This window comes from Heptranchias perlo, chromosome 36 (assembly GCF_035084215.1).
Source record: "Heptranchias perlo isolate sHepPer1 chromosome 36, sHepPer1.hap1, whole genome shotgun sequence".
Lineage (NCBI taxonomy): Eukaryota > Metazoa > Chordata > Chondrichthyes > Hexanchiformes > Hexanchidae > Heptranchias > Heptranchias perlo.
Window position 1 is genome coordinate 18,102,588 of NC_090360.1, and position 26,894 is coordinate 18,129,481.

At 44.7% G+C, this 26,894-nt stretch overlaps 1 protein-coding gene across 2 annotated transcripts in view; it reads right to left on the bottom strand.

Moving 5' to 3' along the window:
- zgc:154058 (Transmembrane protein 150A-like) overlaps nucleotides 1-26,530 on the bottom strand; it is a 109,419-nt gene extending 82,889 nt beyond the window's left edge. The window contains exons 1-3 of one of the 2 annotated variants that reach the window (XM_067972660.1): nucleotides 24,955-26,530; nucleotides 24,522-24,645; nucleotides 6,360-6,407 (exon numbers count right to left, since the gene is read on the bottom strand). In XM_067972660.1, coding sequence (XP_067828761.1) covers nucleotides 6,360-6,407; nucleotides 24,522-24,586 — 113 coding nt within the window. In that variant the 5' untranslated portion in view covers nucleotides 24,587-24,645; nucleotides 24,955-26,530. Of the gene's footprint in view, nucleotides 1-6,359; nucleotides 6,408-24,521; nucleotides 24,646-24,760; nucleotides 24,877-24,954 lie in introns of those variants that run through there. The other variant, XM_067972661.1, reaches the window with a different exon arrangement.
- Nucleotides 26,531-26,894: the final 364 nt, after the last annotated feature.

The following is a 26,894-nucleotide window of genomic DNA, read 5'->3' on the forward strand; positions in this document are numbered from 1 at the left end:
AGGCCAACTGACTTTTCGGCAGCCAGAATCTAGCCTTTCTGTCCACCTGTTTTATGTTTTGTTATTGCTTCATAATTTTTTTACTATCTCCTCCCTCTCCCTTTCAGGTTAGTGGCTTTCTCAGTGGTTAAGAATCTAGTACAACATCTCTCTGCAACCTCAGATACCAGCGTGTCAGAGATTTATAAGTGAGGGTTTTACGATGTCATTCCATGTAGTATCTCTCTGCTCTTCAACAATCCCACTTACTTTCTAAAAGCAGGATCTATTCTTGAGAAATGAAATCAAATTAGCCCAGGTGTCAGCCGTGACTTAGAGGTAGCACTCCCACCTTTGATTCGGAAAGTCGTGGGTTCACGTCCCACTCCAGAGACTTGATACACGTAATTCAGGCTGATACACAAGAACAGGAGTAGGCCATTCAGCCCCTCGTGCCTGCTCTGCCATTTGATAAGATCATGGCTGATCTGTGATCTAACTCCATATACCTGCCTTTGGCCCATATCCCTTAATACCTTTGGTTGCCAAAAAGCTATCTATCTCAGATTTAAATTGAGCTAGTATCAATTGCCGTTTGCAGAAGAGAGTTCCAAACTTCTACCACCCTTAGGGTGTAGAAATGTTTTCTAATCTCGCTCGAAAGGTCTGGCTCTAATTTTTAGACTCTGCCCCCTACTCCTAGAATCCCCAACCAGCGGAAATAGTTTCTCTCTATCCACCCTATCTGTTTCCCTTAATACCTTATAAACTTCGATCAGATCACCCCTTAACCTTCTAAACTCTAGAGAATACAACCCCAATTTGTGTAATCTCTCCTCGTAACTTAACCCTTGAAGTCCGGGAATCATTCCAGTAAACCTACGCTGCACTCCATCCAAGGCCAATATGTCCTTCCGAAGGTGCGGTGCCCAGAACTGCTCACAGTACTCCAGGTGCGGTCTAACCAGGGTTTTGTTTGACTGCAGCATAACTTCTGCCCCCTTGTACTCTAGTCCTCTAGATATAAAGGCCAGCATTCCATTAGCCTTATTGATTATTTTCTGCAACTGTTCATGACACTTCCATGATCTATGTACCCAAACCCCGAAGTCCCTTTGGACATCCACTTTTTTTAACTTTTTACCATTTAGAAAGTACCCTGTTCTATCCTTTTTTGATCCAAAGTGGATGACCTCACATTTGTCTACATTGAATTCCATTTGCCACAGTTTTGCCCACTCACCTAATCAATCAATATTGCTTTGTAATTTTATGTTTTCATCTACACTGCTTACAATGCCACCAATCTTTATGTCATCGGCAAACTTAGATATGAGACTTTCTATGCCTTCATCTAAGTCGTTAATAAATAGTGAACAATTGAGGCCCCTGCGGGACTCCACTAGTCACATCATTTCTACCCCAGTGCAGTACTGAGGGAGCGCTGCACTGTCGGGGGTGCTGTCTTTCAGATGAGATGTTAAATATAGGCCCCATCTGCCCTCTCAGGTGGATGTAAAAGATCCTGTGGCACTATTCAAAAGAAGAGCAGACTTCCTGGTGTCCTGGCCCATATTTATCCCATCAACCAACATCACTAAAAAGCAGGTTATCTGGTCATCATGTCATTGCTGTTTGTGGGAGCTTGCTGGGTGCAAAATGGCTGCAGTGTTCCCTACATTACAACAGTGACTACACTTCAAAAATAGTGGTTCATTGGCTGTAAGGCATTTTGGGATGTCCTGAGGTCATAAAAGGCTCTGTATAAATGCAAGTTCTTTCTTTCTATACCATGTCTCAGCTTGCTTGTTAGGGAGGGTAATGTAAGCTTTGTCTTGTATTTAACACATTCTATATTTTACTTGAAACTTTTAAAAGGACAGCGTAAAAGAGGTGCCTGATGGTGGCACTGGATGTTAAAAGTGTTCGATTCCCCAGCTCTGCACCTTGATCAGTACAAATTTAAGCAAAAATAATGTGTCAATCTGCAGAATGAAAAGATTGGCATCTGGGATTCATCAAGTGTCATTGGGCGGTAAGTCTGAAATGGTCCATTGACAAAAACCACAACCATCTTTTAGGTGAAGCATTCTGATTTACTCAAATGTTCCACTGACTAAAAATTAAACAATCAAATAGAAAGCACTAATTTAAAATTTCAGTAATCAGAAATCACCAGCAATCAAATCACTAAAAAATAAAATTTCAGACCCCTTTGAAGTTCATGTTGGTTTCTCATAGTCCTAAAATTAATATTTACACAGCATAATAATCATATAAAAATTAAACAATTCTACAACAAATCACTAAACTTGCCCATACTCGATGGTGGGCAAATTATTGGAATCGATTCTGAGGGACAGCATAAATTGTCATTTAGAAAGGCACGGGTTAATCAAGGACAGTCAGCATGGATTTGTTAAGGGAAGGTCGTGTCTGACTAACTTGATTGTATTTTTTGAGCAGGTAACAAGGAGGGTCGATGAAGGTAACGCGTTTGATGTAGTCTGCATGGATTTTAGCAAGGCTTTTGACAAGGTCCCACATGACAGACTGGTCAAAAAAGTAAAAGCCCATGGGATCCAAAGGAAAGTGGATCCAAAATTGGGTCAGTGGCAGGAAACAAAAGGTAATGGTTGATGGGCGTTTTTGCGACTGGAAGGCTGTTTCTAGTGGGCTCCCGCAAGGCTCAGAACTAGGTCCCTTGCTTTTTGTGGTATATATTAATGATTTGGACTTGAATGTGGGGGGCTTGATCAAGAAGTTTGCAGATGATATAAAAATTGTCCGTGTGGTTGATAGTGAGGAGGAAAGCTGTAGACTGCAGGAAGATATCAATGGACTGGTCAGGGAGGCAGAAAAGTGGCAAATGGAATTTAATCCAGAGAAGTGTGAGGTAATACACTTGGGGAGAGCAAACAAGGCAAGGGAATACACAATAAATGGGAGGATACTGATAGGTGTAGAGGAACAGAGGGACCTCGGAGTGCATGTCCACAGATCCCTGAAGGTAGCAGGACAGGTAGATAAGGTGATTAAGAAGGCAGATGGAATACTTTCCTTTATTAGCCGAGGCACAGAATATAAGAGCAGGGAAGTTATGCTAGAACTATATAAAACATTGGTTAGGCCACAGCTTGAGTACTGCGCACAGTTCTGGTCACCACATTATAGGAAAGATGTGATTGCACTAGAGAGGGTACAGAGCAAATTTACGAGAATGTTGCCATGGCTGGAGAATGTTAGCTTTGAGAAAAAATTGGATAGGCTGGGGTTGTTTTCTTGGGAACAAAGGAGGCTGAGGGGAGATTTAATTGAGGTATATAAAATTATGACGGGACTAGATAGAGTGGATAGGGAGGACCTATTTCCCTTAGCAGAGGGGTCAGTGACCAGGGGGCATAGATTTAAAGTAATTGGCAGAAAGATTAGAAGGGAGCTGAGGAGAAACTTTTTCACCCAGAGGGTGGTGGGGGTCTGAAACTCACTGCCTGAAAGGGTGGTAGAGACAGAAACCCTCAACTCATTTAAAAAGTACTTGGATGAGCACTTGAAGTGCCGTAACTTGCAGGGCTATGGACCAAGTGCTGGAAAGTGGGATTAAACTGGATAGCTCTTTTTCAGCTGGCACGGACACGATGGGCCAAATGGCCTCCTTCTGTGCCATAACTTTCTATGATTCTATGATATACTAACTTACCCATGTACTAACCCCATTCAAGACCAGGAGAGTGTGGAGTTGGCCTAAAATTATATTTTAGTGGTTAAAGCACTAAATTTTGTTTAATTTTATTGAACTTTTATTGAAAATAGTTTATTTTAGTATGGAAAGGACAGCTGAAAGTCTGCAATGTGTGCTACGTGTACAATGTGGGAGGTCCTGGATGTTGGGTGTGTTGGGATGACCACACATACAGGGAATGTCTCACTGCTTATGCTCCAGTTCAAGGTTATTCATATAGAATTTTTTTACCCAGCGAGTTATTATGATCTAGAACATCCTGAAACAGTGGAAGCAGATCCAATAATAACTTTCAAAAGGGAACTGGATAAATACTTGAAGGGGAAAAATTTGCAGAGCCATGGGGAAAGGGCAGGGGAGTGGGATTTTATTGGCTAGCTCTTTCAAAGAGCCAGCACAGCCACAGTGGGCTGAATGGCCTCCTTCCGTCCGATTTAATTCTATGATTCCATGGTTCTTGGGGGCTGAAGTATCCGTGGAATGCACATTCCAGGAGGTGGTCACCCCATAGGCAGAGGGTTAGTGAGGGAAGGAACTGGAACTCCATCCATGGAGATAGGAAGAGGAATGGGAGGCAGTGTAGGAATCCCCCAAGCATGTTGAATTGACAAAGAGGCATTCAGTTCTGAACACCTGTGACAATGACAACAAGTCAGAGGAGAGCAGCCATGAGCTAAACCACAGCACTGAGGACCAAAGACCAAGAAACACAATAGTAATGGGTAGAAGGATTAGAGGGGAGTTGAGGAGAAATGTTTTCACCTAGAGGGTGGTGGGGGTCTGGAACTCACTGCCTGAAAGGGTGGTAGAGGCAGAAACCCTCAACTCATTTAAAAAGTACTTGGATGAGCTACGGACCAAGTGCTGGAAAGTGGGATTAAGCTGGATAGTTCTTTCTCGGCCAGCACGGACACGATGGGCTGAATGGCCTCCTTCTGTGCCGTAACTTTCTACGATTCTACGATATACTAAGGCGGAGGACTAGACCGTTGCTTTTGTAGCCTCAACTGAGAGTCGAGAATGATGAGTTGCCTCCTGTGTGTCAGGGTAGATGTGTGGATGCAGAAGATTTTGGAGTCGGATGGGAAACAGTCAGAAGTCATGATTTGTGTTGGAAGCAACGACTTGGGATTGAATAGGTTTGAAATCCTAAAAAGGAGTTTCAGAAATTAGGAGATAAATTACACAGCAGGACCTCAAGGGTAGTAATTCATGGTTAGGCCTGCTCACACAGTATAGGAATAGCAACATAACAGAGGTAAATGCCTGGCTGGAGAGATGGTGTAGGAGGGAAGGGTCCAGATTCCTGGGCATTGGGACCAGTTCAGGGACAGGTATGGCCTGTACACAATGAGGGAGCTTCATCTGAACGGGGCCAAGTCCAATGTCCTCGTTGGGACAGCAACAAACGCAATGGGAGGAAGTGGAGACCAATATGAGGGTGAGAATGGAGAAAAAAAAAATGAAGCAAAAAGGTTAAATGAGCGAGGGATGTAGGAAAAGAAAAAGAGAAACACAAGGAATTAGTGAAGAACAGATCAGAAGGAGGAGAAATTTAAAAAAGAGATGTTGCCAAAAAATTGCAGTCAGGATTGAGTGGTATGTAAGTGAATTCACAAAGCATTGAAAACAGAATTGGAGAATTAGAAGCATTAATCGCGATGGAGGGACACGATATCAGTCCTGATTTTCCTCAGACTTTCGTAATTTTGCCAGAAGTGCGACAGAATCCCCATTTCCGTCTGTAAACGGGGATTGCGTTTCACTTCTGATGAAGTTAGGGCCGCCCAGTAACAGGAAGTCAGGACGCTGCATGTGGCTCCCAGCAACGGTTTGAACAACCCTGGACTAAGGCACCAAACCAACCAAAACCAACCCACTCCAAAAATGCTCCTCAAAACAAAACCCTATAGAACCATATCATCATACAGCACAGAATGAGGCCATTCAGCCCACCGTGCCAGTGCCGGCTCTTTGAAAGAACTATTCCAATTAGTCCCACTCCCCCTGCTCTATCCCCATAGCTCTGCAAATGTTTCCTTTTCAAATATTTATCCAATTCCCTTTTGAAAGTTACTATTGAATCTGCTTCCACCGTCCTTTCAGGCAGTGCACTCCAGATCGTAATAACTCGCTGCATATAAACATTTCTCCTCATCTCCCCTCTGGTTCTTTTGCCAATTATCTTAAATCTGTATCCTCTGGTTACCGACCCTCCTGACAGTGGGAACAGTTTCTTCTTACCCATCATAATTTTGAACACCTCTATTAAATCTCCCCTTAACCTTCTCTGCTCTAAGGTGAACAATCCCAGCTTCTCCATTCTCTCCACATAACTGAAGTCCTGCAACCCTGGACCCTTAAGATAAATTTCTAAACAAATTTGTGGATTGGCCCCATGATGAACAGCTGATACTTCCATTTACAAATCTAGTGAAGTGTACTGACTGACGCTAGACCAGGGGACCATAACCCGTCTGCATTACTCGTTAACAAAATGCATGCTGCAGATTGGCTGAATGTTGCTTGTCAGATCCGTTGGATGCTGCAGGATAGACGTACATTTGGAAAGCCCAAAGGGGCCAATACCGATTCCCAATCATTCTATTGCAAAGAAGTAAATGCCAAGGTACATTACCAGTTATCCACAGGGCAAACATGGTGATTCCGCACAGCCACCGCATACCTGTTCAAACAAATCAGAGATCAATCAGTTAACTGATCAGACAATCAAGGCAATTCCTACTGTGGTCTTCTCTGTGTCACAAGTAGTTCAGGAACACCTGATGAGAGCTGGCTCATACACATGGCAACGTAGGAACAGGAGGAGGCCATTCAGCCCCTCGTATCTGTTCTGCCATTCAATTAGATAATGTCTGATCTGTATCTTTAACTCTATCTACCTGCCCTGGTTCCGTAACCCTTAATACCCTTGCCTAACAAAAACCTAACAATCTCAGTTTTGAAATTTTCAATTGGCCCCAAGCCTCAACAGCTTTTTGGGGAAGAGAGTTCCAGATTTCCACTACCCTTTGTGTGAAGAAGTTCTTCCCGACATCACCCCTGAATGGCCTTGCTCTAATTTTAAGGTTACGCCCCCTTGTTCTGGACTCTCCCACCAGAGGAAATAGTTTCACTGTTTATGAGTTGCACCTACACATACATTTTTACATCCAATAAAAATAAGAGAGACATAAACACTGGTGTGACTTGTAGGGTTTTTAATCAAAGTGGTAATGATAACTCATTTTTTAAACAGGTGTGAGTCATGCACTGGATTTTATGGTAATTCAGTTAACGAGTAAAACCTAATCAGGATCTGCGTTGTATAACTTCACCTTGCAGCCATAACAGAATCATTTCTGTACAAAATGTTCTGTTCTGGAAAGAAGGGCATCATACACACAAGGGCCTCATATCCTACAGTGCCCACCATATCAGCTTTGCTCAGTGGTAGCACTCTTGCCTCTAATAGCATAAAGGTTGTAGGTTCAAGTCCTGCTGTAGGACTTTAACCTATAATCTAGGTTGACACTTTAGCACAGTACTGAAGGGGTGCTGTCTTTCAGATAAGATGTTAAACCCAGGTCCTGCCTGCCTGTTCGAGTGGATGTTAAAAACTCCCATGACCCCCTTTGAAGAAGAGCAGGGGAGTTCTCCCTGGTGTCCTGGCCAATATTTATCCCTCGACCAACACCACTAAGACAGATTAACTTGTTATTTATTTCATTGCTGTTTGTGGGATCTTGCTGTGTGCAAATTGCCTGCCATAGCTGCCTACATTACAACAATGGCTACACTTCAAAAGTACTACATTGTCAAACACTTTGGGACATCCTGAGGACGTGAAAGGCACTAAATTAATGCAAGTTCTACTTCGATTCCAGATCTTGCCTGGCAATTACTAATTAAGAAATCCTTGGTTAGCAAGAGATCACCGGTCACCACCTGTTCTGGGTGACCTGCTTTTCAAATGGAGACAAAGCTTTAGAAAGCTGGACATGAAGTCGAGGAAAATAAAGTTTGCTTTAGACAAAAATGCAAGCGTGTTTTATTTCTGTCTGACTCCCATAAAATGATTGAAAGCAAAACCAACTTATGAAACCTGTGATAACCTTCCAAGTTTGTGCTTTCCATTCCTTTTAGGCTTGGCAGTAATAATAACTGTTTATCTTACAGCTGGCTCCCTGTGATAATGACTCAGCTGTCGGCTTAAACATCACCTTTTTACTGCAGTCTACAAATATTTAACTATGTTCGGGTTACAGCCAAAGAGGCAGGTTTTAAATCCAGACGTGAGCAAAGACTATTACATGAAGGCAATCACCAAGGAATGAAAGGGAGTCACTGGTACACCAGCCAGCCGCCGCAGTGTGTGATCCCTGGATGGTCCCATGCCCGTTGTCCTCTATCCTAATCTCACTCACTCGGAGCTCATTTTAACTTTGGGCGACGGTGTGAAACGGGCGATGTTGGATCAGCCGACCGTTTCGCACCTTGTCCGACTTTCCTTTCCAATTATTGTATATTGCATCACCCATTTATCCATAATTGTGCCTTCATTTTCCCAAAATAAATGTTTCTTTTCCCGCTAACTTTTTCGACGGAATTTCTCCCCTCCCATCCTGAAGCCTCCGGGGTTGGCCTTCCGACTGCTTATGCCTGAATTCCTAGGCCTTGGTGTAGCTGTTGCCACTGGGTTGAGGCCGAATCATTTTGCTCTGCACTCTTAGAGCTGGCAGAGAAGGGAGACTGTTATCCCTTCCGTGTCGGCCAGATTGAAATGTCAAATTCCAGAGATGAAAGTTCTAACCTTGGATAAACTCAGTGATAACAAAGTTTGAAGTGTTACAAAATGTGCAGCATGCCTTGGAGCGTTAACACACTGCATCACAGAACAGCGGGAGGCACATTAACACCTGGATATTCCAAAGCATGGCTTGCCGATCGCAGTCTCTGTGATGGTCAGTCATATTCCAATGGCCAGTCGCCTGAATTTGATCATGCCCGATGACAGGCGCAAAATAGTCAGCACAATGGACTCATACGCCAGAAGAGAGAGGCCCATTAACCGCCCTAAATTCCTCCTCAGGCCTCGCTGGAATAAATCCAGCCAGCTGCAGGCTCCTCGGAGGCCGCTGGTTAGGCCGCTGCAGAACCTGAAAAGTTAGTCGGCGCTCACTTCAGGCGGTGCCAAGGCAGCCTAAAAAGAGCCCCTGACAAACTTAGCAGCGGCCCGAACGCACACGCAAATCGGGCGCAGTCCAGCGCTCTGCTCAATTAATCATCATTGGCCCGGGCACAACATTGTTAAATTCATGCCCCACTGCACGCACTCCTGGACCGCAGAAAAGATTTACAAGAATGCTACCAGAATTCAGAGCGAAAGAGAGAACTTATATTTATATAGCACCTTTCACGACCAAGGATGTCCCAAAGCGCTTCACAGCCAATTAAGTACTTCCTTTGAAGACCAGATAATCTTTTTTAGTAATGTTGGTCAGGAAGAGTAGTTATAATAGGGGACTTCAATTATCCTAGACTGGAAAAATAACAGTGTAAGGGGCAAAGAGGGGGAGGAATTCCTGAAATGTGTACAAGAAAACTTTCTTGATCAGTATCTTTCTGGCCTAACAAGAAAGGAAGCAGTGCTGGGGCACGTAGTGGGGCAAGTGGAGCATGTTTCAGTGGGAGAGCAATTGGGAAACAGTGATCACAATATTATTAGGTTTAGAGTCGTTATGGAAAAGGACATGGTACAACTGGACTGTGTGAAGGTTTATTTCACCTAATCATTGAAACAATAGCATCTCCGAGAGAGAGAGAGAGAGAGAGAGAGGACAGAGGCAGCAGCAATGATTTCAGGTAAAAGGAATTTAGTCACTGGATGTAGACATTCTAAAATCACCACTGGACAAGAGAATGAACTAGCAACCTGAGCGACAAAATACCAGAGAGCGAGGAATTCTGACTCGCTACATGACAAGTTATTAAGACACTGGATAGTGGCACTCTACCTGCCCCTTACCCCAACAATGTTCTGTGATCCCACATAAATCCAGCACCAGCCCTGCCCTTCAGGTTTTACTTCAAACCCATTGACACAACGAACAAAGGAAGAAACAAATTTGTCCAGAAAAGAGGAGTAAAACAAAACTTTCTTCACACAAAGTCTTACAGCACTTGTGAAGTATGATATGATAAAGAGCTGTTGAACACCATTGACCATACTGTTGTGATCTGTCAGAGGGCGGGGGACATAAATTACATCAGTAACCTGGTTATATGTGGATTAGCAACCCTGAGGTCAACACGGCAGATTGTGGAACTGAATTCAGTGAATCTGGTCATTTGTGAGTTAACACCAGGAAAATGACCTGGTGTTAACTCACCTGGATGATCATAAAAAAAACCATTGATTCACTAATGTCCTTCAGGGAAGGGAGCCTGCCACCCTTCCCTGGTCTGGCCTACATGTGACTCCAATCCCACACTATATGGTTGACTCTTAATTCCCTCAGAGCAACTAGGGATGGGCGATAAATACAGCCTTACCAGTGTCACCCACATCCAAAGAACAAATAAAATAATAATCTTTATGTTGACATATCGTACTGTAGTTTGTGGTCTGTGTTAAATTTGAGCCTAAAACACTGTATAAGCCTTTTCTATTGATCCAAAGGTCACAACTACTTGTGTGTTTACAACATCTCTTGTACTGTTTGATAGTGAACAGGACAGTGTAGTTTGTGATACAAGCATGAAACCGCCATTAAAACATCTCCATTTTGAATTATTGTCTGGGGCAAACACAACCTCTCACAGTACACCTTATAGATAAATTACACACAACCTCTCACACAGAATACCTTACAGATAAATTACACACAACCCCGCACACAGTACACCTTATAGATAAATTACACACAACCTCTCACACAGTACACCTTATAAATTACACACAACCCCTCACACAGTACACCTTACAGATAAATTACACACAACCCCGCACACAGTACACCTTATAGATAAATTACACACAACCCCTCACACAGTACACCTTATAGATAAATTACACACAACCCCGCACACAGTACACCTTATAGATAAATTACACACAACCCCGCACACAGTACACCTTATAGATAAATTACACACAACCCCTCACACAGTACACCTTATAGATAAATTACACACAACCTCTCACACAGTACACCTTATAGATAAATTACACACAACCTCTCACACAGTACACCTTATAGATAAATTACACACAACCTCTCACACAGTACACCTTATAGATAAATTACACACAACCCCTCACACAGTACACCTTATAGATAAATTACACACAACCTCTCACACAGTACACCTTATAGATAAATAACACACAACCCCTCACACAGTACACCTTACAGATAAATTACACACAACCCCGCACACAGTACACCTTATAGATAAATTACACACAACCCCTCACACAGTACACCTTATAGATAAATTACACACAACCTCTCACACAGTACACCTTATAGATAAATAACACACAACCCCTCACACAGTACACCTTACAGATAAATTACACACAACCCCGCACACAGTACACCTTATAGATAAATTACACACAACCTCTCACACAGTACACCTTATAGATAAATTACACACAACCTCTCACACAGCAGACCTTATAGATAAATTACACACAACCCCTCACACAGTACACCTTATAGATAAATTACACACAACCCCTCACACAGTACACCTTATAGATAAATTACACACAACCCCTCACACAGTATACCTTATAGATAAATTACACACAACCCCTCACACAGTACACCTTATAGATAAATTACACACAACCCCTCACACAGTACACCTTATAGATAAATTACACACAACCCCTCACACAGTACACCTTATAGATAAATTACACACAACCCCTCACACAGTACACCTTATAGATAAATTACACACAACCCCTCACACAGTACACCTTATAGATAAATTACACACAACCCCTCACACAGTACACCTTATAAATTACACACAACCTCTCACACAGTACACCTTATAGATAAATTACACACAACCTCTCACACAGTACACCTTATAAATTACACACAACCTCTCACACAGTACACCTTATAGATAAATTACACACAACCCCTCACACAGTACACCTTATAAATTACACACAACCTCTCACACAGTACACCTTATAGATAAATTACACACAACCTCTCACACAGTACACCTTATAGATAAATTACACACAACCCCTCACACAGTACACCTTATAAATTACACACAACCCCTCACACAGTACACCTTATAGATAAATTACACACAACCTCTCACACAGTATACCTTATAGATAAATTACACACAACCCCTCACACAGTACACCTTATAGATAAATTACACACAACCCCTCACACAGTACACCTTATAGATAAATTACACACAACCCCTCACACAGTACACCTTATAGATAACATACACACAACCCCTCACACAATATACCTTATAGATAACTTACACACAACCCCTCACACAGTACAGCTTATAGATGAAGGCTGTATATAGTAACAGCATTAGTCCCAGCCAGAATGGAGATGATTAGGTAATTCCCAAGTCAATCACTGCTATAAGTGACTGGGATTGATTTTACGCACATCATTTGTTTTATGTAACTATCCTCCACTCACTGCATTTTGCTGGAGAAATAATCCTGCTTTAATCAGGAGACTTTGCTGTAGTTTCGGTCATGAGTTCTGTTTGTTGAGGGTGCATTCAGACTGCTTGAATAGACTCTGTTAGCTGAGTAAATAGACTGTTTGCTGTAAAATAGACTCTGATAGAACAGAAAAGTATACCTTATAGATAACCTACGCACAACCCCTCACAGAGTATACCTCATAGATAAATTATACACAATCCCTCAGAGTACATCTTATAGGTAAATTATACACAATCCCTCAGAGTATACCTTATAGATAAACTACACACAACCCCTCACAGAGTACAACATCTTACAGATTACAGGCAATATTTAAAGGGTTTATTGCATTTGCTAAAATTACAAAGGAATGCCATATGATCACGCTATCCACCCGCCAAAATCACAAACAATAATTTCTGGGTTTAGCTTCTAAACGATTGCCAAACGTTGAATTATCAGGAAAACTAGTAGGAAATGTGTTTTATTTATGATGGAAAATAAAATTTAGTGCAATAATTATAATATGTCATATTTTCTCCTGTTATTTTCCCATGGTTCTGTGGAAAAAAAGATCACAAACTGCGAACCATTTTCAGTGCAGGCCGTTTTGTTTGCTGTAATTTTTCTGAGCGCATTAACTCTGAACATGTAAGGTAATCTTACCCCTATTACAGTGTCATGAAATGCTGGTAACTTGGCAGCTCAAACCAGACAGAGGAAACTAATATTTCATCTCAGCTTGGACTGCACCAACCAGTTCCAACATGAGAACATTTAATCAACGCAGCCCCTCTAATACTTTGTAGTAACAATCTATCATATGAGGTATTACAGCAATGTCTTGGAAATATTTAAATGCCAACAAAAGTGATTAAAATTGCAAATGTTCATTAAGGGATTTGGAGATCTACGTAAATTCTATTTTTTTAAAAACATTTTCCATGTGTTACTTTGGACACACCTCAAAGGCTTGAGTAGAGAAAGGACATCTGGATACACTGATGTTTAATTCAACCCAGCTCGAAATTTAGTGCAAATCATAGGTTTCCTGAACAGTACCTCTACCTGTTTTAAGTGATCAGCCTAAATAAACACCTACACATCAAACCAACCACAAAGTGAGCTGTGCACGTCTCAAAAACCAGGCTACACTTAGCACCTCTCAGGCTGGCTGGGGAGATGTGTTTTTCTGTGAAGTGCATTTGTAGTTACTGAGTGCTTCTCATTCCCAGCTACTGCGAATCATCGGGGGAGATTTCCAACTTGGCGCCCGGGCGTGAAACTGGCGTCGCGGATTGTCCGCTCGTTATAGAAACCGCCCGAATTTCAATTCCTGTGTCAGTCGTGTCTCAGTCAGTTCCCAGCTCGCCTCTGAGTCAGAAGGTCATGGGTACAAGTCCCACTCTACTTGACTTGAGTACGTAATCTAAGTTGACAATCCAGCGTAGTACTGAGGGAGTGCTGCACTGTCGGAGGGTGCTGTCTTTCCAATGAGACTTCAACCGAAGCCCCGTCTGCCCCTTCAGGTGGACATAAAAGATCCCATGGCACTATTTCAATGAAGAGCATGGAAGTTCTCCCCGGTGTCCTGGCAAATATTTATCCTTCAACCGATATCACCAAAAACAGATTATCTGGTCATTATCTTCTGCTGTTTGTGGGACCTTGCTGTGTGCAAATTGGCTGTCACATTTCCTACATTACAACAGTGACTACACTTCAAAAATACTTCCTTGGCTATGAAGCGCTTTTGGATGTCCTGCGATCGTGAAAGGCGCTATGTAAATGCAAGTTCATTCTTTCTTTCTCTAACGCTGACAGCGTCAGTGAAGCAAGAGGTTTGGTTAATTGGGTCAAGGGGTTGTAAACCGTGCAGTAAGAATTCCTCCGGTCGTCTTGCGTAGTAACGCAGTAAATGAGTTTGTGAAGATTTCCCTTGTTCTATCCCACCCACCGCTGGGAATTTCCCTGTGTGGGGTGGGGTGGGGGGGTGGGGGAGGGTTTCTCCCGGCCGGAAGCTGTAACTTCGGCACAAACCCCAGATCCACAGCGTAAATGGGGTTTCTGCCGATCTTCCGCTGAAGTTACGGCAGCCAACCCGGCCGCGTGTTTACAGTTCACTAGAACTCTTCGTAAAACGTACCTACGACGTTGCTGAGAAGGGCAGGATGGTGGAACTCTTAACTAGTGGAACTCTTAGCCAAATCCGTCCAAATCTCAACCCTTCTTTTCCGGTTTGGTCGCTGCTGAAGAGTTCGCTGTGCTCCCACCTGGTCAACCCTCACACACACACGCACACACTTTATTTGCTTCAGTGGTTTGTTCGGTGTGTTTGAAAGTGTAGTTTGCTCCAATATTGTTGAACCTTTAGTCAACTCTGTTAGCTGCCTCACCTTTGACCCAGATAAGGTCACCCTGACTACAATGTTTGTCTTCAACTGAAGAGTGAAAAACTCATTTCTGCCCTTGCAGAATCTGTCCATTGAACAACGTCCTTTAATGCTGCAATCTTCTGGGCCTTGTCACGTCTAGCCAAGCCTGGGAATTGTTCTAGGTCTCAGAAAGGGACCCTAGAAACCTGGCTAATGGGACGGATTCATGAACGACCAAAAAAATTGATAAAATTCCATGCTTTCCCTGTACAGTGAGATGTGTTTGGCTGCAGCCTCCCAACTTCCAGGTCTCTCTTAGCCCTCTGTTCCTGCTTGTAGTATGTTGGATCTGTTCCTCTGTGTAAATCTTTAATTGGATTTACAGACAGCGTTTGATAAAGTTCCACATGTGCATTTTTTAAGGATAACCGAATTCGTAGCAAATTAGCTAACTGGATGGAAAACTAATTTGGCGGTAGAAAACAGAAGACGATGGTAAAGAGCTCTGTTTTGGAGTGTTGAGTGGTTGAATTTGGCAGGGTTCTGACTGCCCTTCTTTTCACAACACACATTTGTTGGAGGCAAATACTTCCTGTAATATCACAAAATTTAATGATGATACCCAGTTATGTGGCTAAGTGACCAGTATAAGGAAGATAGACAGCAGTAAAGATTATATAAAATTTATAGCACAAATGCAGCCGTTCGGCCCAACTGGTCAAAGCCGGTGTTTATGCTCCACATGAGCCTATTAAATTAGATCTGAACCAATTAAATGGGCAGGATGTCTGAATGGCCTTTTCAATGTGTTTTTACATTGCATTTTACGTGAGTTCATTCTTCTGGTACTTAGCAGCAATTTATTCCATTGATAAATGTAAGAATAATTCCTAAATTCACAGTAAATTCAATATACTGTGAGAGCTGAGGCTGGTAGCTACAGTTCGGGTTCCAGCCAGGCAGAACTCTGTTTACCTTGCTTGGCTCCCGTCTGGCTGGAAGTTTAGCTGTTTGGGATCAGAGGGGAGCACTGCCCATGCCTCAATAGATGAAAACACAGGGCCCAAAAGTTAGAAATGTTCATTTCTTTTTAGACAGCGAAGAGGAAAGAAATTCTTCCCCAAACCATTTTAATTAAAGTCTGGGAGGTTTACAAAAGTGTCCAGGGAGGTGGTGGGGAGGTTGGGAGGGAGTCCAAATGAGCACTTTGCAAACCAGGTTTGACTCCGGACTGGATTTACACTCCATGCAATGTCAAATCAGAGTGCTATGAGACTAGCCCATCCACAGAATCTCACTGAGGGTTGCCAACTCTGGTTGGACCTATTCCTGGAGGTTTCATCAGATGACCTCCCGCCTCCAAACGCCCAGCCCCCGCTCTCCCACCCGGCCCATCCATCCTTGTGACGGACCATCATCCCCCCGACCAATTGGCAAGCGGACAGACTCTTCATTACCCAATTGGATGATTCTTCACCGTCGGTCAAACAGATTTCTTTCCCATCAGAAGCAAAATACCGCAGATGCTGGAAATCAGAAATAAAAACAGAAAATGCTGGAAATACTCAGCAAGTCAGGCAGCATCGGTGGAGAGAGAAACAGAGTTAACGTTTCAGGTCGATGACCTTTCGTCAGAACTGGTCAGAACAGCAATTCTGACGAAGGGTCATCGACCTGAAACGTTAGCTCTGTTTCTTTCCCCACAGATGCTGCCTGACTTGCTGAGTATTTCCAGCATTTTCCGTTTTTATTTCAGACTTCTCTCCCGTCTCTAATATTTTAATCCCGAACAAACGGAAGCGTTCAAAGAAAATGAAAGAATCCAACACAATTATTTTAATGCCCCTGTCTCCTGGTTGCTCGCAGCATGAGATCAATCCCGGAGACTTCAGGACAATCCTGGCGACTCTATTCTCACTGCTCTTCGCTCTGGAGTCAGGTCGGGCTCCTGACCCTAGATTTACAATGGGAGTTCAGCAGAAATCACTTTGCACCAAAGTTTAACGCCTCACTAAAACCCTTGCACGGTGAAATCACACTGCATAACACATCCATATGAAATTCCTCCGTCTGCTGTTTCAATTAAATAACATTAGCCTAAGTGCACTAATGCCTCTATTTAAATTACGGACAGAGAATTACATAGAATGTACAGCACAGAAACAGGCCACTCGGCCCAACTGGTCCGTGTTCCACACGAGCCCCCTCCCACACCTAACCCTATCAGCATCCCCTTCTATCCCTTTCTCCCTATTATACTTATCTAGCTTCACCTTAAATGCATCTATGCCATTCCACTCAACCACCACATGTGTTGCACATTCCAACCACTCTCTTATGTTTGTTGCTAATATTACACAGCACAGTTTCACCCCACTGAAGGGATTCATTTGTATTTCTCAAAAATGAAAAGAGGTGCACTTATAAATGTTTTCTTCCTATTAGTTCTACGTTTAAGTGGGACACCCCAACAAAATAATCCATTGCTCGTAAAAACTACAAAGCAGCCTAGACTACAATTCTACTTGTGCATCTGGCAAAATATTAAACGCAAGCTAAAGCAAAAGGAGAAGACGCAAGCAGCTTGTGACCAAGAACAACATGCATTTATATAGCGACTTTAACATAGTAAAAGGTCCCAAGGCGTTTCACGGGTGCGATTATCAAATAAAATTTGACACTGAAACACATAAGGAGATATTAATACAGGTCAACAAAAGCTTGGCCAAAGAGGTAGGGTTTAAGCAGGGACTTAAAGCAGGAGAGGTAGAGAGGCGGAGAGGTTTAGGGAGAGAATTCCAGGGCTTAGGAACTAGACAGCTAAAGGCAAGGCCGGAAGTGGTGGAGCGATACAGATCGTATAGAGAGTAGGTGACAGTACAGACTATATAGAGAGTAGGTGACAGTACAGACCATCCCAAAAGTCGGTGACAGTACGGACCTGATCCACAGTAGGTGAAGTACGGGTCACATCGAGAGTAACTGATGGTACGGACCATATAGACAGTAGGAGACAGTACAGACCGTATCGAGAGTAGGAGACAGTACGAATCGTATCGAGAGTATGGCACAGTATGGTCCTGATCCACAGTAGGTGAACTATGGACGTATCGAGAGTGGGTGACAGTAGAGACTGTAGTGACAGAAACGGACAGTAGAGACCGTAGCCAGAGTAGGTAAAAGCACAGACCGCATTGAGACTTGGTAAGAATAGAGGCTGTATCGAGAGTAGGTGACAGTACAGACCGTATCGAGAGTAGGTGAGAGTATGGACTGTATCGAGAATTGGTGAGAATACAGACTATATCGAGCACGGAAGACATTAAAGACCGTATCGAAAGTAGGTGACAGTGCGGCCCGTATCGAGAGTAGGAGACAGTCCAGACCGTATTGACAGTAGATGACAGTACAGACTGTATCGAGAGTAGGTGACGGAACAGACCGTATCGAGTATGGGTGACAGTAAAGAGCGTATCGAGAGTAGGTGACGGTGCGGACCGTATAGAGAGTAGGAGATAGTACAGACCGTATAGAGAGGAGCAGATAGTACAGACCGTATAGAGAGTAGGAGATAGTACAGACCGTATAGAGAGTAGGAGATAGTACAGACCGTATAGAGAGTAGGAGATAGTACAGACCGTATAGAGAGTAGGAGATAGTACAGACCGTATAGAGAGTAGGAGATAGTACAGACCGTATAGAGAGGAGGAGATAGTACAGACCGTATAGAGAGGAGAAGATAGTACAGACCGTATAGAGAGTAGGAGATAGTACAGACTGTATAGAGAGTAGGTGACAGTACAGACCATCCCAAAAGTCGGTGACAGTACGGACCTGATCCACAGTAGGTGAAGTACGGGTCGTATCGAGAGTAACTGACAATACGGACCATATAGACAGTAGGAGACAGTACACACCGTATCGAGAGTAGGTGACAGTACAGACCGTATCGAGAGTATGGGACAATATGGACCATATCGAGAGTAGGGGACAGTACGGTCCTGATCCACAGTAGGTGAACTATGGACGTATCGAGAGTGGGTGACAGTAGAGACTGTAGTGACAGAAAGGGACAGTAGAGACCGTAGCCAGAGTAGGTAAAAGCACAGACTGTATTGAGACTTGGTAAGAGTAGAGGCTGTATCGAGAGTAGATGTCAGTACAGATTGCATCAAGAGCAGGTGACAGTACAGATCGTATCGAGAGTAGGTGACAGTATGGATTGTATCGAGAATTGGTGAGAATACAGACTATATCGAGTACAGAAGACATTAAAGACCGCATCGAAGGTAGGTGACAGTGTGGCCCATATCGAGAGTAGGAGACAGTCCAGACCGTATTGACAGTAGGTGACAGTAAAGAGCGTATCGAGAGTAGGTGACGGAACAGACCGTATAGAGGGTAGGTGACAGTACGGTCCTGATCCACAGTAGGTGAACTATGGACGTATCGAGAGTGGGTGACAGTAGAGACTGTAGTGACAGAAAGGGACAGTAGAGACCGTAGCCAGAGTAGGTGTCAGTACAGACCGTATCGAGTATGGGTGACAGTAAAGAGCGTATCGAGAGTAGGTGACAGTTCAGACTGCATCAAGAGCAGGTGACAGTACAGATCGTATCGAGAGTAGGTGAGAGTATGGACTGTATCGAGAATTGGTGAGAATACAGACTATATTGAGTACGGGAGACATTAAAGACCGTATCGAAAGTAGGTGACAGTGTGGCCCATATCGAGAGTAGGAGACAGTCCAGACCGTATTGACAGTAGATGACAGTACAGACTGTATCGAGAGTAGGTGACGGAACAGACCGTATCGAGTAAGGGTGACAGTAAAGAGCGTATCGAGAGTAAGTGACAGTACAGACCGTGTAGAGAGTAGGAGATAGTACAGACCGTATGGAGAGTAGGTGACAATACAGACCGTATCAAGATTAACTGACAGCACAGACCATATAGAGATTAGGTGACAGTACAGACCGTATAGAGAGTGGGAGACAGTACAGACCGTATCGAGGGTAACTGACAGTACAGACCGTATAGACAGTAAGGGACAGTACAGACCATATAGAGAGTAGGTGATAGTACAGACCGTATAGAGAGTAGGAGATAGTACAGACCGTAGCCAGAGTAGGTGACAGAACAGACTGTATGGAGATTGGGTGACAGTACAGATCATATCTAGAGTAGGAGATAGTACAGACCGTATGGAGAGTAGGTGGCAGTACAGACCGTATCGAGAGTAGGAGACAGTACAGACCGTATTGGGGGTCCTAGTGCAAGAAAATCAAAAAGTTGGTATGCATGTGCAGCAGGTGATCAAGAAGGCCAACGGAATGTTGGCTTTTATTGCTAGGGGGATAGAATATAAAAACAGGGAGGTATTGCTGCAGTTATATAAGGTATTGGTGAGACCGCACCTGGAATACTGCATACAGTTTTGGTGTCCATACTTAGGAAAAGACATACTTGCTCTCGAGGCAGTACAAAGAAGGTTCACTCGGTTAATCCCGGGGATGAGGGGGCGGACATATGAGGAGAGGTTGAGTAGATTGGGACTCTACTCATTGGAGTTCAGAAGAATGAGAGGCGATCTTATTGAAACATATAAGAATGTGAAGGGGCTTGATCGGGTGGATGCGGTAAGGATGTTCCCAAGGATGGGTGAAACTAGAACGAGGGGGCATAATCTTAGAAGAAGGGGCTGCTCTTTCAAAACTGAGATGAGGAGAAACTTCTTCACTCAGAGGGTAGTAGGTCTGTGGAATTTGCTGCCCCAGGAAGCTGTGGAAGCTACATCATTAAATAAATTTAAAACAGAAATTGACAGTTTCCTAGAAGTAAAGGGAATTAGGGGTTACGGGGAGCGGGCAGGAAATTGGACATGAATTTAGATTTGAGGTTAGGATCAGATCAGCCATGATTGGCCTACTCCTGCTCCTATTTCTTAGGTTCTTATGTTCTTATGTATGGAGAGTAGGTGACAGTACAGACCGTATCGACAGTAGGAGACAGTACAGACCGTATCGACAGTAGGAGACAGTACAGGCCGTATCGAGAGTAGGAGACAGTACAGACCGTATCGAGAGTAGGAGACAGTACAGACCGTATCGAGAGTAGGAGACAGTACAGACTGTATCGAGAGCAGGAGACAGTACAGACTGTATCGAGAGTTAGTGACAGTACAGACTGTATCGAGAGCAGGTGAAAGTACAGACTGTATCGACGGTAGGTGACAGTACAGTCTGTATAGAGAGTGGGTGACAGGACAGCCCGTATCGAGAGTAGGAGACAGTACAGACAGTATCAAGAGTGGGTGACAGTGCAGACCGTATCGAGAGTAGGAGACAGTACAGACCGTATCGAGAGTAGGAGACAGTACAGACTGTATCGAGAGTAGGAGACAGTACAGACCGTATCGAGAGTAGGAGACAGTACAGACTGTATCGAGAGTAGGAGACAGTACAGACTGTATCGAGAGTTAGTGACAGTACAGACTGTATCGACGGTAGGTGACAGTACAGTCTGTATAGAGAGTGGGTGACAGGACAGCCCGTATCGAGAGTAGGAGACAGTACAGACAGTATCAAGAGTGGGTGACAGTGCAGACCGTATCGACAGTAGGAGACAGTACAGACCGTATCGAGAGTGGGTGACAGTACAGACCGTATCAACAGTAGGAGACACTACAGACCGTATCGAGAGTGGGTGACAGTTCGGGCAGTATAGAGAGTAGGTGACAGTACAGACCGTACAGAGAGTAGGAGACAGTATAGACCGTATAGAGAGTAGGTGACAGTACAGACCGTATCGAGAGTAGGAGACAGTACAGACCGTATGGAGAGTGGGTGACAGTACAGACCGTATAGAGAGTAGGAGACAGTACAGACCGTATGGAGAGTGGGTGACAGTACAGACCGTATAGAGAGTAGGTGACAGTACAGACCGTATCGAGAGTAAGTGACAGTACAGACTGTATCGACGGTAGATGACAATACAGACTGTATAGAGAGTAGGCGGCAGAACAGACCGTATGGAGTGTGGGTGACAGAACAGACCGTATCGAGAGTGGGTGACAGTACAGACTGTATCGACGGTAGATGACAATACAGACTGTATAGAGAGTAGGCGGCAGAACAGACCGTATAGAGAGTGGGTGACAGAACAGACCGTATCGAGAGTGGGTGACAGAACAGACCGTATAGAGAGTGGGTGACAGAACAGACCGTATGGAGAGTAGGAGACAGTACAGACCGTATGGAGTGTGGGTGACAGAACAGACCGTATCGAGAGTGGGTGACAGAACAGACCGTATCGAGAGTGGGTGACAGAACAGACCGTATGGAGAGTAGGAGACAGTACAGACCGTATGGAGTGTGGGTGACAGTACAGACCGTATCGAGAGTGGGTGACAGAACAGACTGTATCGAGAGTGGGTGACAGAACAGACCGTATGGAGTGTGGGTGACAGAACAGACCGTATGGAGAGTAGGAGACAGTACAGACCGTATAGAGAGTGGGTGACAGTACAGACCGTATGGAGAGTAGGTGACAGTACAGACCGTATGGAGAGTAGGTGACAGTACAGACTGTATAGAGAGTAGGAGACAGTACAGACTGTATGGAGAGTAGGTGACAGTACAGACCGTATGGAGAGTAGGTGACAGTACAGACCGTATGGAGAGTAGGTGACAGTACAGACCGTATGGAGAGTAGGTGACAGTACAGACCGTATGGAGAGTAGGTGACAGTACAGACCGTATAGAGAGTAGGAGACAGTACAGACTGTATGGAGAGTAGGTGACAGTACAGACCGTATGGAGAGTAGGTGACAGTACAGACCGTATGGAGAGTAGGTGACAGTACAGACCGTATGGAGAGTAGGTGACAGTACAGACCGTATGGAGAGTAGGTGACAGTACAGACCGTATAGAGAGTAGGTGACAGTACAGACCGTATGGAGAGTAGGTGACAGTACAGACCGTATGGAGAGTAGGTGACAGTACAGACCGTATAGAGAGTAGGTGACAGTACAGACCGTATGGAGAGTAGGTGACAGTACAGACTGTATAGAGAGTAGGAGACAGTACAGACTGTATAGAGAGTAGGTGACAGTACAGACTGTATAGAGAGTAGGAGACAGTACAGACTGTATCGACGGTAGGTGACAGTACAGACTGTATCGAGAGTAGGTGACAGTACAGACTGTATAGAGAGTAGGTGACAGTACAGACCGTATGGAGAGTAGGTGACAGTACAGACTGTATAGAGAGTAGGAGACAGTACAGACTGTATCGACGGTAGGTGACAGTACAGACTGTATCGAGAGTAGGTGACAGTACAGACTGTATGGAGAGTAGGTGACAGTACAGACTGTATAGAGAGTAGGAGACAGTACAGACCGTATCGAGAGTGGGTGACAGTACAGACCGTATCGAGAGTGGGTGACAGTACAGACCGTATCGAGATTGGGTGACAGTACAGACCGTATCGAAAGTTGGAGACAGTTCGGGCACTATAGAGAGTAGGTGACATTACGGACCGTATAGAGAGTCGGTGACAGTACAGAATGTATAGAGAGTAGGTGACAGTACAGACCGTATCGAGAGTGGGTGACAGTACAGACCGTATATAGAGTAGGTGCCAGTTCGGGCCGAATCGAAAGTAACTGACAATAGGACCGTAACAAAAGTGGGTGACAGTGCAGACCGTAACGAGAGTAGGGGATAGTATGGACCAAATCGAGAGTAGCTGACAGTACGAACACTATCGAGAGTGACAGTATGGACCGCATCAAGAGGTGACAGTAGGGACCGTATCGAGAGTAGGTGACAGTACAGACTGTTTCAAGACTTAGTGACAGTAGAGACTGTATCGAGAGTAGGTGCAAGTACAGACCGTATGGAGAGTAGGAGATAGTACACAGTGTATAGAGAGTAGGTGACAGTACACAATGTATCGAGAGTGGGTGACAGTAGAGTGTATCGAGAGTAGGTGACAGTACAGACCGTATAGAGAGTAAGTGACAGTACAGACCGTATGGAGAGTAGGTGACATTACAGACCGTATGGAGAGTAGGTGACAGTACAGACTGTATGGAGAGTGGGTGACAGTACAGACCGTATCGAGAGTGGGTGACAGTACAGACCGTATCGAGAGTAGGTGACAGTACAGACCGTATGGAGAGTGGGTGACAGTACAGACCGTATGGAGAGTAGGTGACAGTACAGACCGTATGGAGAGTAGGTGACAGTACAGACCGTATGGAGAGTGGGTGACAGTACAGACCGTATGGAGAGTAGGTGACAGTACAGACCGTATGGAGAGTAGGTGACAGTACAGGGTGTATCGAGAGTAGGTGACAGTACAGACCGTATGGAGAGTAGGTGACAGTACAGACCGTATGGAGAGTGGGTGACAGTACAGACCGTATCGAGAGTTGGTGACAGTACAGGGTGTATCGAGAATCAACAATACATTCAGTTAGTAAAGAAGCAATCAGCGGTTGCAGTGAAGAGAGAAAATAGATATTTATAGAGTCGAGAGAGGTCAGTGGTTGTTACAGTGCAGACAGTAGAGAGCTGGCAGTACAGGCAGTGCAGAAATGATAGTGGAAGGGATGATCGGAAGACAGCAGTCCAAACAGAGAGAGGAATGAAGTGGAGATGGTGCAGAGCCTGTGGGAATGTGTGTGCCGGATACTCACACGACCCACAGCGCAGTGATGGTGGAGACGGACAGACTGACGGGCAGGATGACCCAGGCTGTCATTCCAGGCGGCAGGCGGTGTCTGACACGGTCCTACGCATGTGGACGGGATCGACCTGTCACTGCAACAGAAGCGGAGAGGAAAGATCAGAATCGATGCATTAAAGGTGCAGAGGAAAAATCCAGGAACATCATCACCCAAAGTCTGTCCGGAGCCAAACTTTTTATATTGTTTACTTTTTTGCTTCTGCTGAAAATATCCCAGGTTCATCCCCAGATCCTGGAGCTGGGCTGTTGGGTTTTTTTGTGCAAGGGGTCGATTCAACTCTGCTCAGTCCCCGGGGAGGGGTCGGGTCGGGGTTGGGGGACTGAGTGGCGCTGAGTCCAGCCCCAGGAAGATGCAGCCCCCTCCCCTGCCCACCATCACTTACTGATGTCGGTCTCTCCCCCACCCCCGACGCTCCAGGGTCCCCCCGCTGCTCCGCACCAGACCGGCCGGGACTCCAGCAGCTCCGACCCGGCTGCAGCGCCTTCGCACCGCTTGTCAGTGCAACCCACCGGATCGTCACGGCTTATCCAGCGCTAGAGGGCCCCTCTGAGACTGAGGGAGGGACAGGCAGAGCTGGAGGGAGAGAGACTGAGAGAGGCAAACAGTGAGGGAGACTGAGACAGAGGGAGACAGACTGAGAGAGACTAACAGTGAGAGAGACTGAGACAGAGGGAGACAGACTGAGAGAGACTAACAGTGAGAGAGACTGAGACAGAGGGAGACAGACTGAGAGAGACTAACAGTGAGAGAGACTGAGACAGAGAGAAACAGACTGAGAGAGACTAACAGTGAGAGAGACTGAGACAGAGAGAAACAGACTGAGAGAGACTAACAGTGAGAGAGACTGAGACAGAGAGAAACAGACTGAGAGAGACTAACAGTGAGAGAGACTGAGACAGAGAGAAACAGACTGAGAGAGACTAACAGTGAGAGAGACTGAGACAGAGTCTCAGAGAGGCAAACAGTGAGAGAGACTGAGAGACACTTTTAGAGATGCAATCAGCGAGAGAGTCTCAGAGAGGCAAACAGTAAGATAGAGACTGAGACAGAGTGAGAGAGACACTCTTAGAGAGGCAAACAGTAAGATAGAGACTGAGACAGAGTGAGAGAGACACTCTTGGAGAGGCAAACAGTAAGATAGAGACTGAGACAGAGTGAGAGAGACACTCTTGGAGAGGCAAACAGTAAGATAGAGACTGAGACAGAGTGAGAGAGACACTCTTAGAGAGGCAAACAGTGAGAGAGTCTCAGAGAGGCAAACAGTAAGATAGAGACTGAGACAGAGTGAGAGAGACACTCTTAGAGAGGCAAACAGTGAGAGAGACAATGAGAGAGACAGACTGAGAGAGGCGAACAGTGAGAGAGAGACGATTAGAGAGACAGACTGTGAGAGAGTCTCAGAGAGGCAAACAGTAAGATAGAGACTGAGACAGAGTGAGAGAGACACTCTTAGAGAGGCAAACAGTGAGAGAGACAATGAGAGAGACAGACTGAGGGAGGCGAACAGTGAGAGAGAGACGATTAGAGAGACAGACTGTGAGAGAGTCTCAGAGAGGCAAACAGTGAGAGAGACTGTGACAGAGAGAGACACTCTTAGAGAGGCTAACAGTGAGAGCGTCTCAGAGAGGCAAACAGTAAAAGAGAGACTGAGAGACAATTAGAGAGACAGACAGAAAGAACAAGACAGAGAGACAGTGAGAGAGAGACAGGGAGAGGCACACAGAGAGAGGGGCTGTGAGGGAGAGATTGTGAGTGAGAGACAGTGAGAGAAAGAAAGACAGTGAGAGAGAGAGAGACTGATTCAGACAGAGCCAGAGAGAGAAACAGAGAGACAGGTGAAGAAAGAGAGTCAGAGGCTGTGAAAGAGAGAGACTGAGAATGAGCTAGTCAGAGAGAGAGACTGAGAGGTACTGAGAGACAGACAGACAGTCAGTGAGAGAGAGACTGATAGAGACAGTCAGAGAGAGATTGAGAGAGAGAGAGACTGAGAGAGAGAGAGAGAGTCCCTGCTCGGCTGGAGGGTAGAGACAGTGAGGGGGAGGGAAGAGAGCCCCACCACCCACACACCCCTGTCAGGGTTCGTCTAATATTTCCACAAGTGTCAGTAACCCACCTTTATCAGTGAGAGGAGGAAATTGGAAAACACTTTTCAAACTTTTACCTAGAAATAGAGAAATCCAGCAACTTCTTAACATGTCAGTGTGTGATTTCTGTTCCCCTTTCAGTGTCCACTTTGTGTTTTATTTAATTAGTGATGGATAACATGGAAGGATAGTTCTCACGTGATCACCTGCTACTCGGGTATCAGCTATGGTTCAGTGA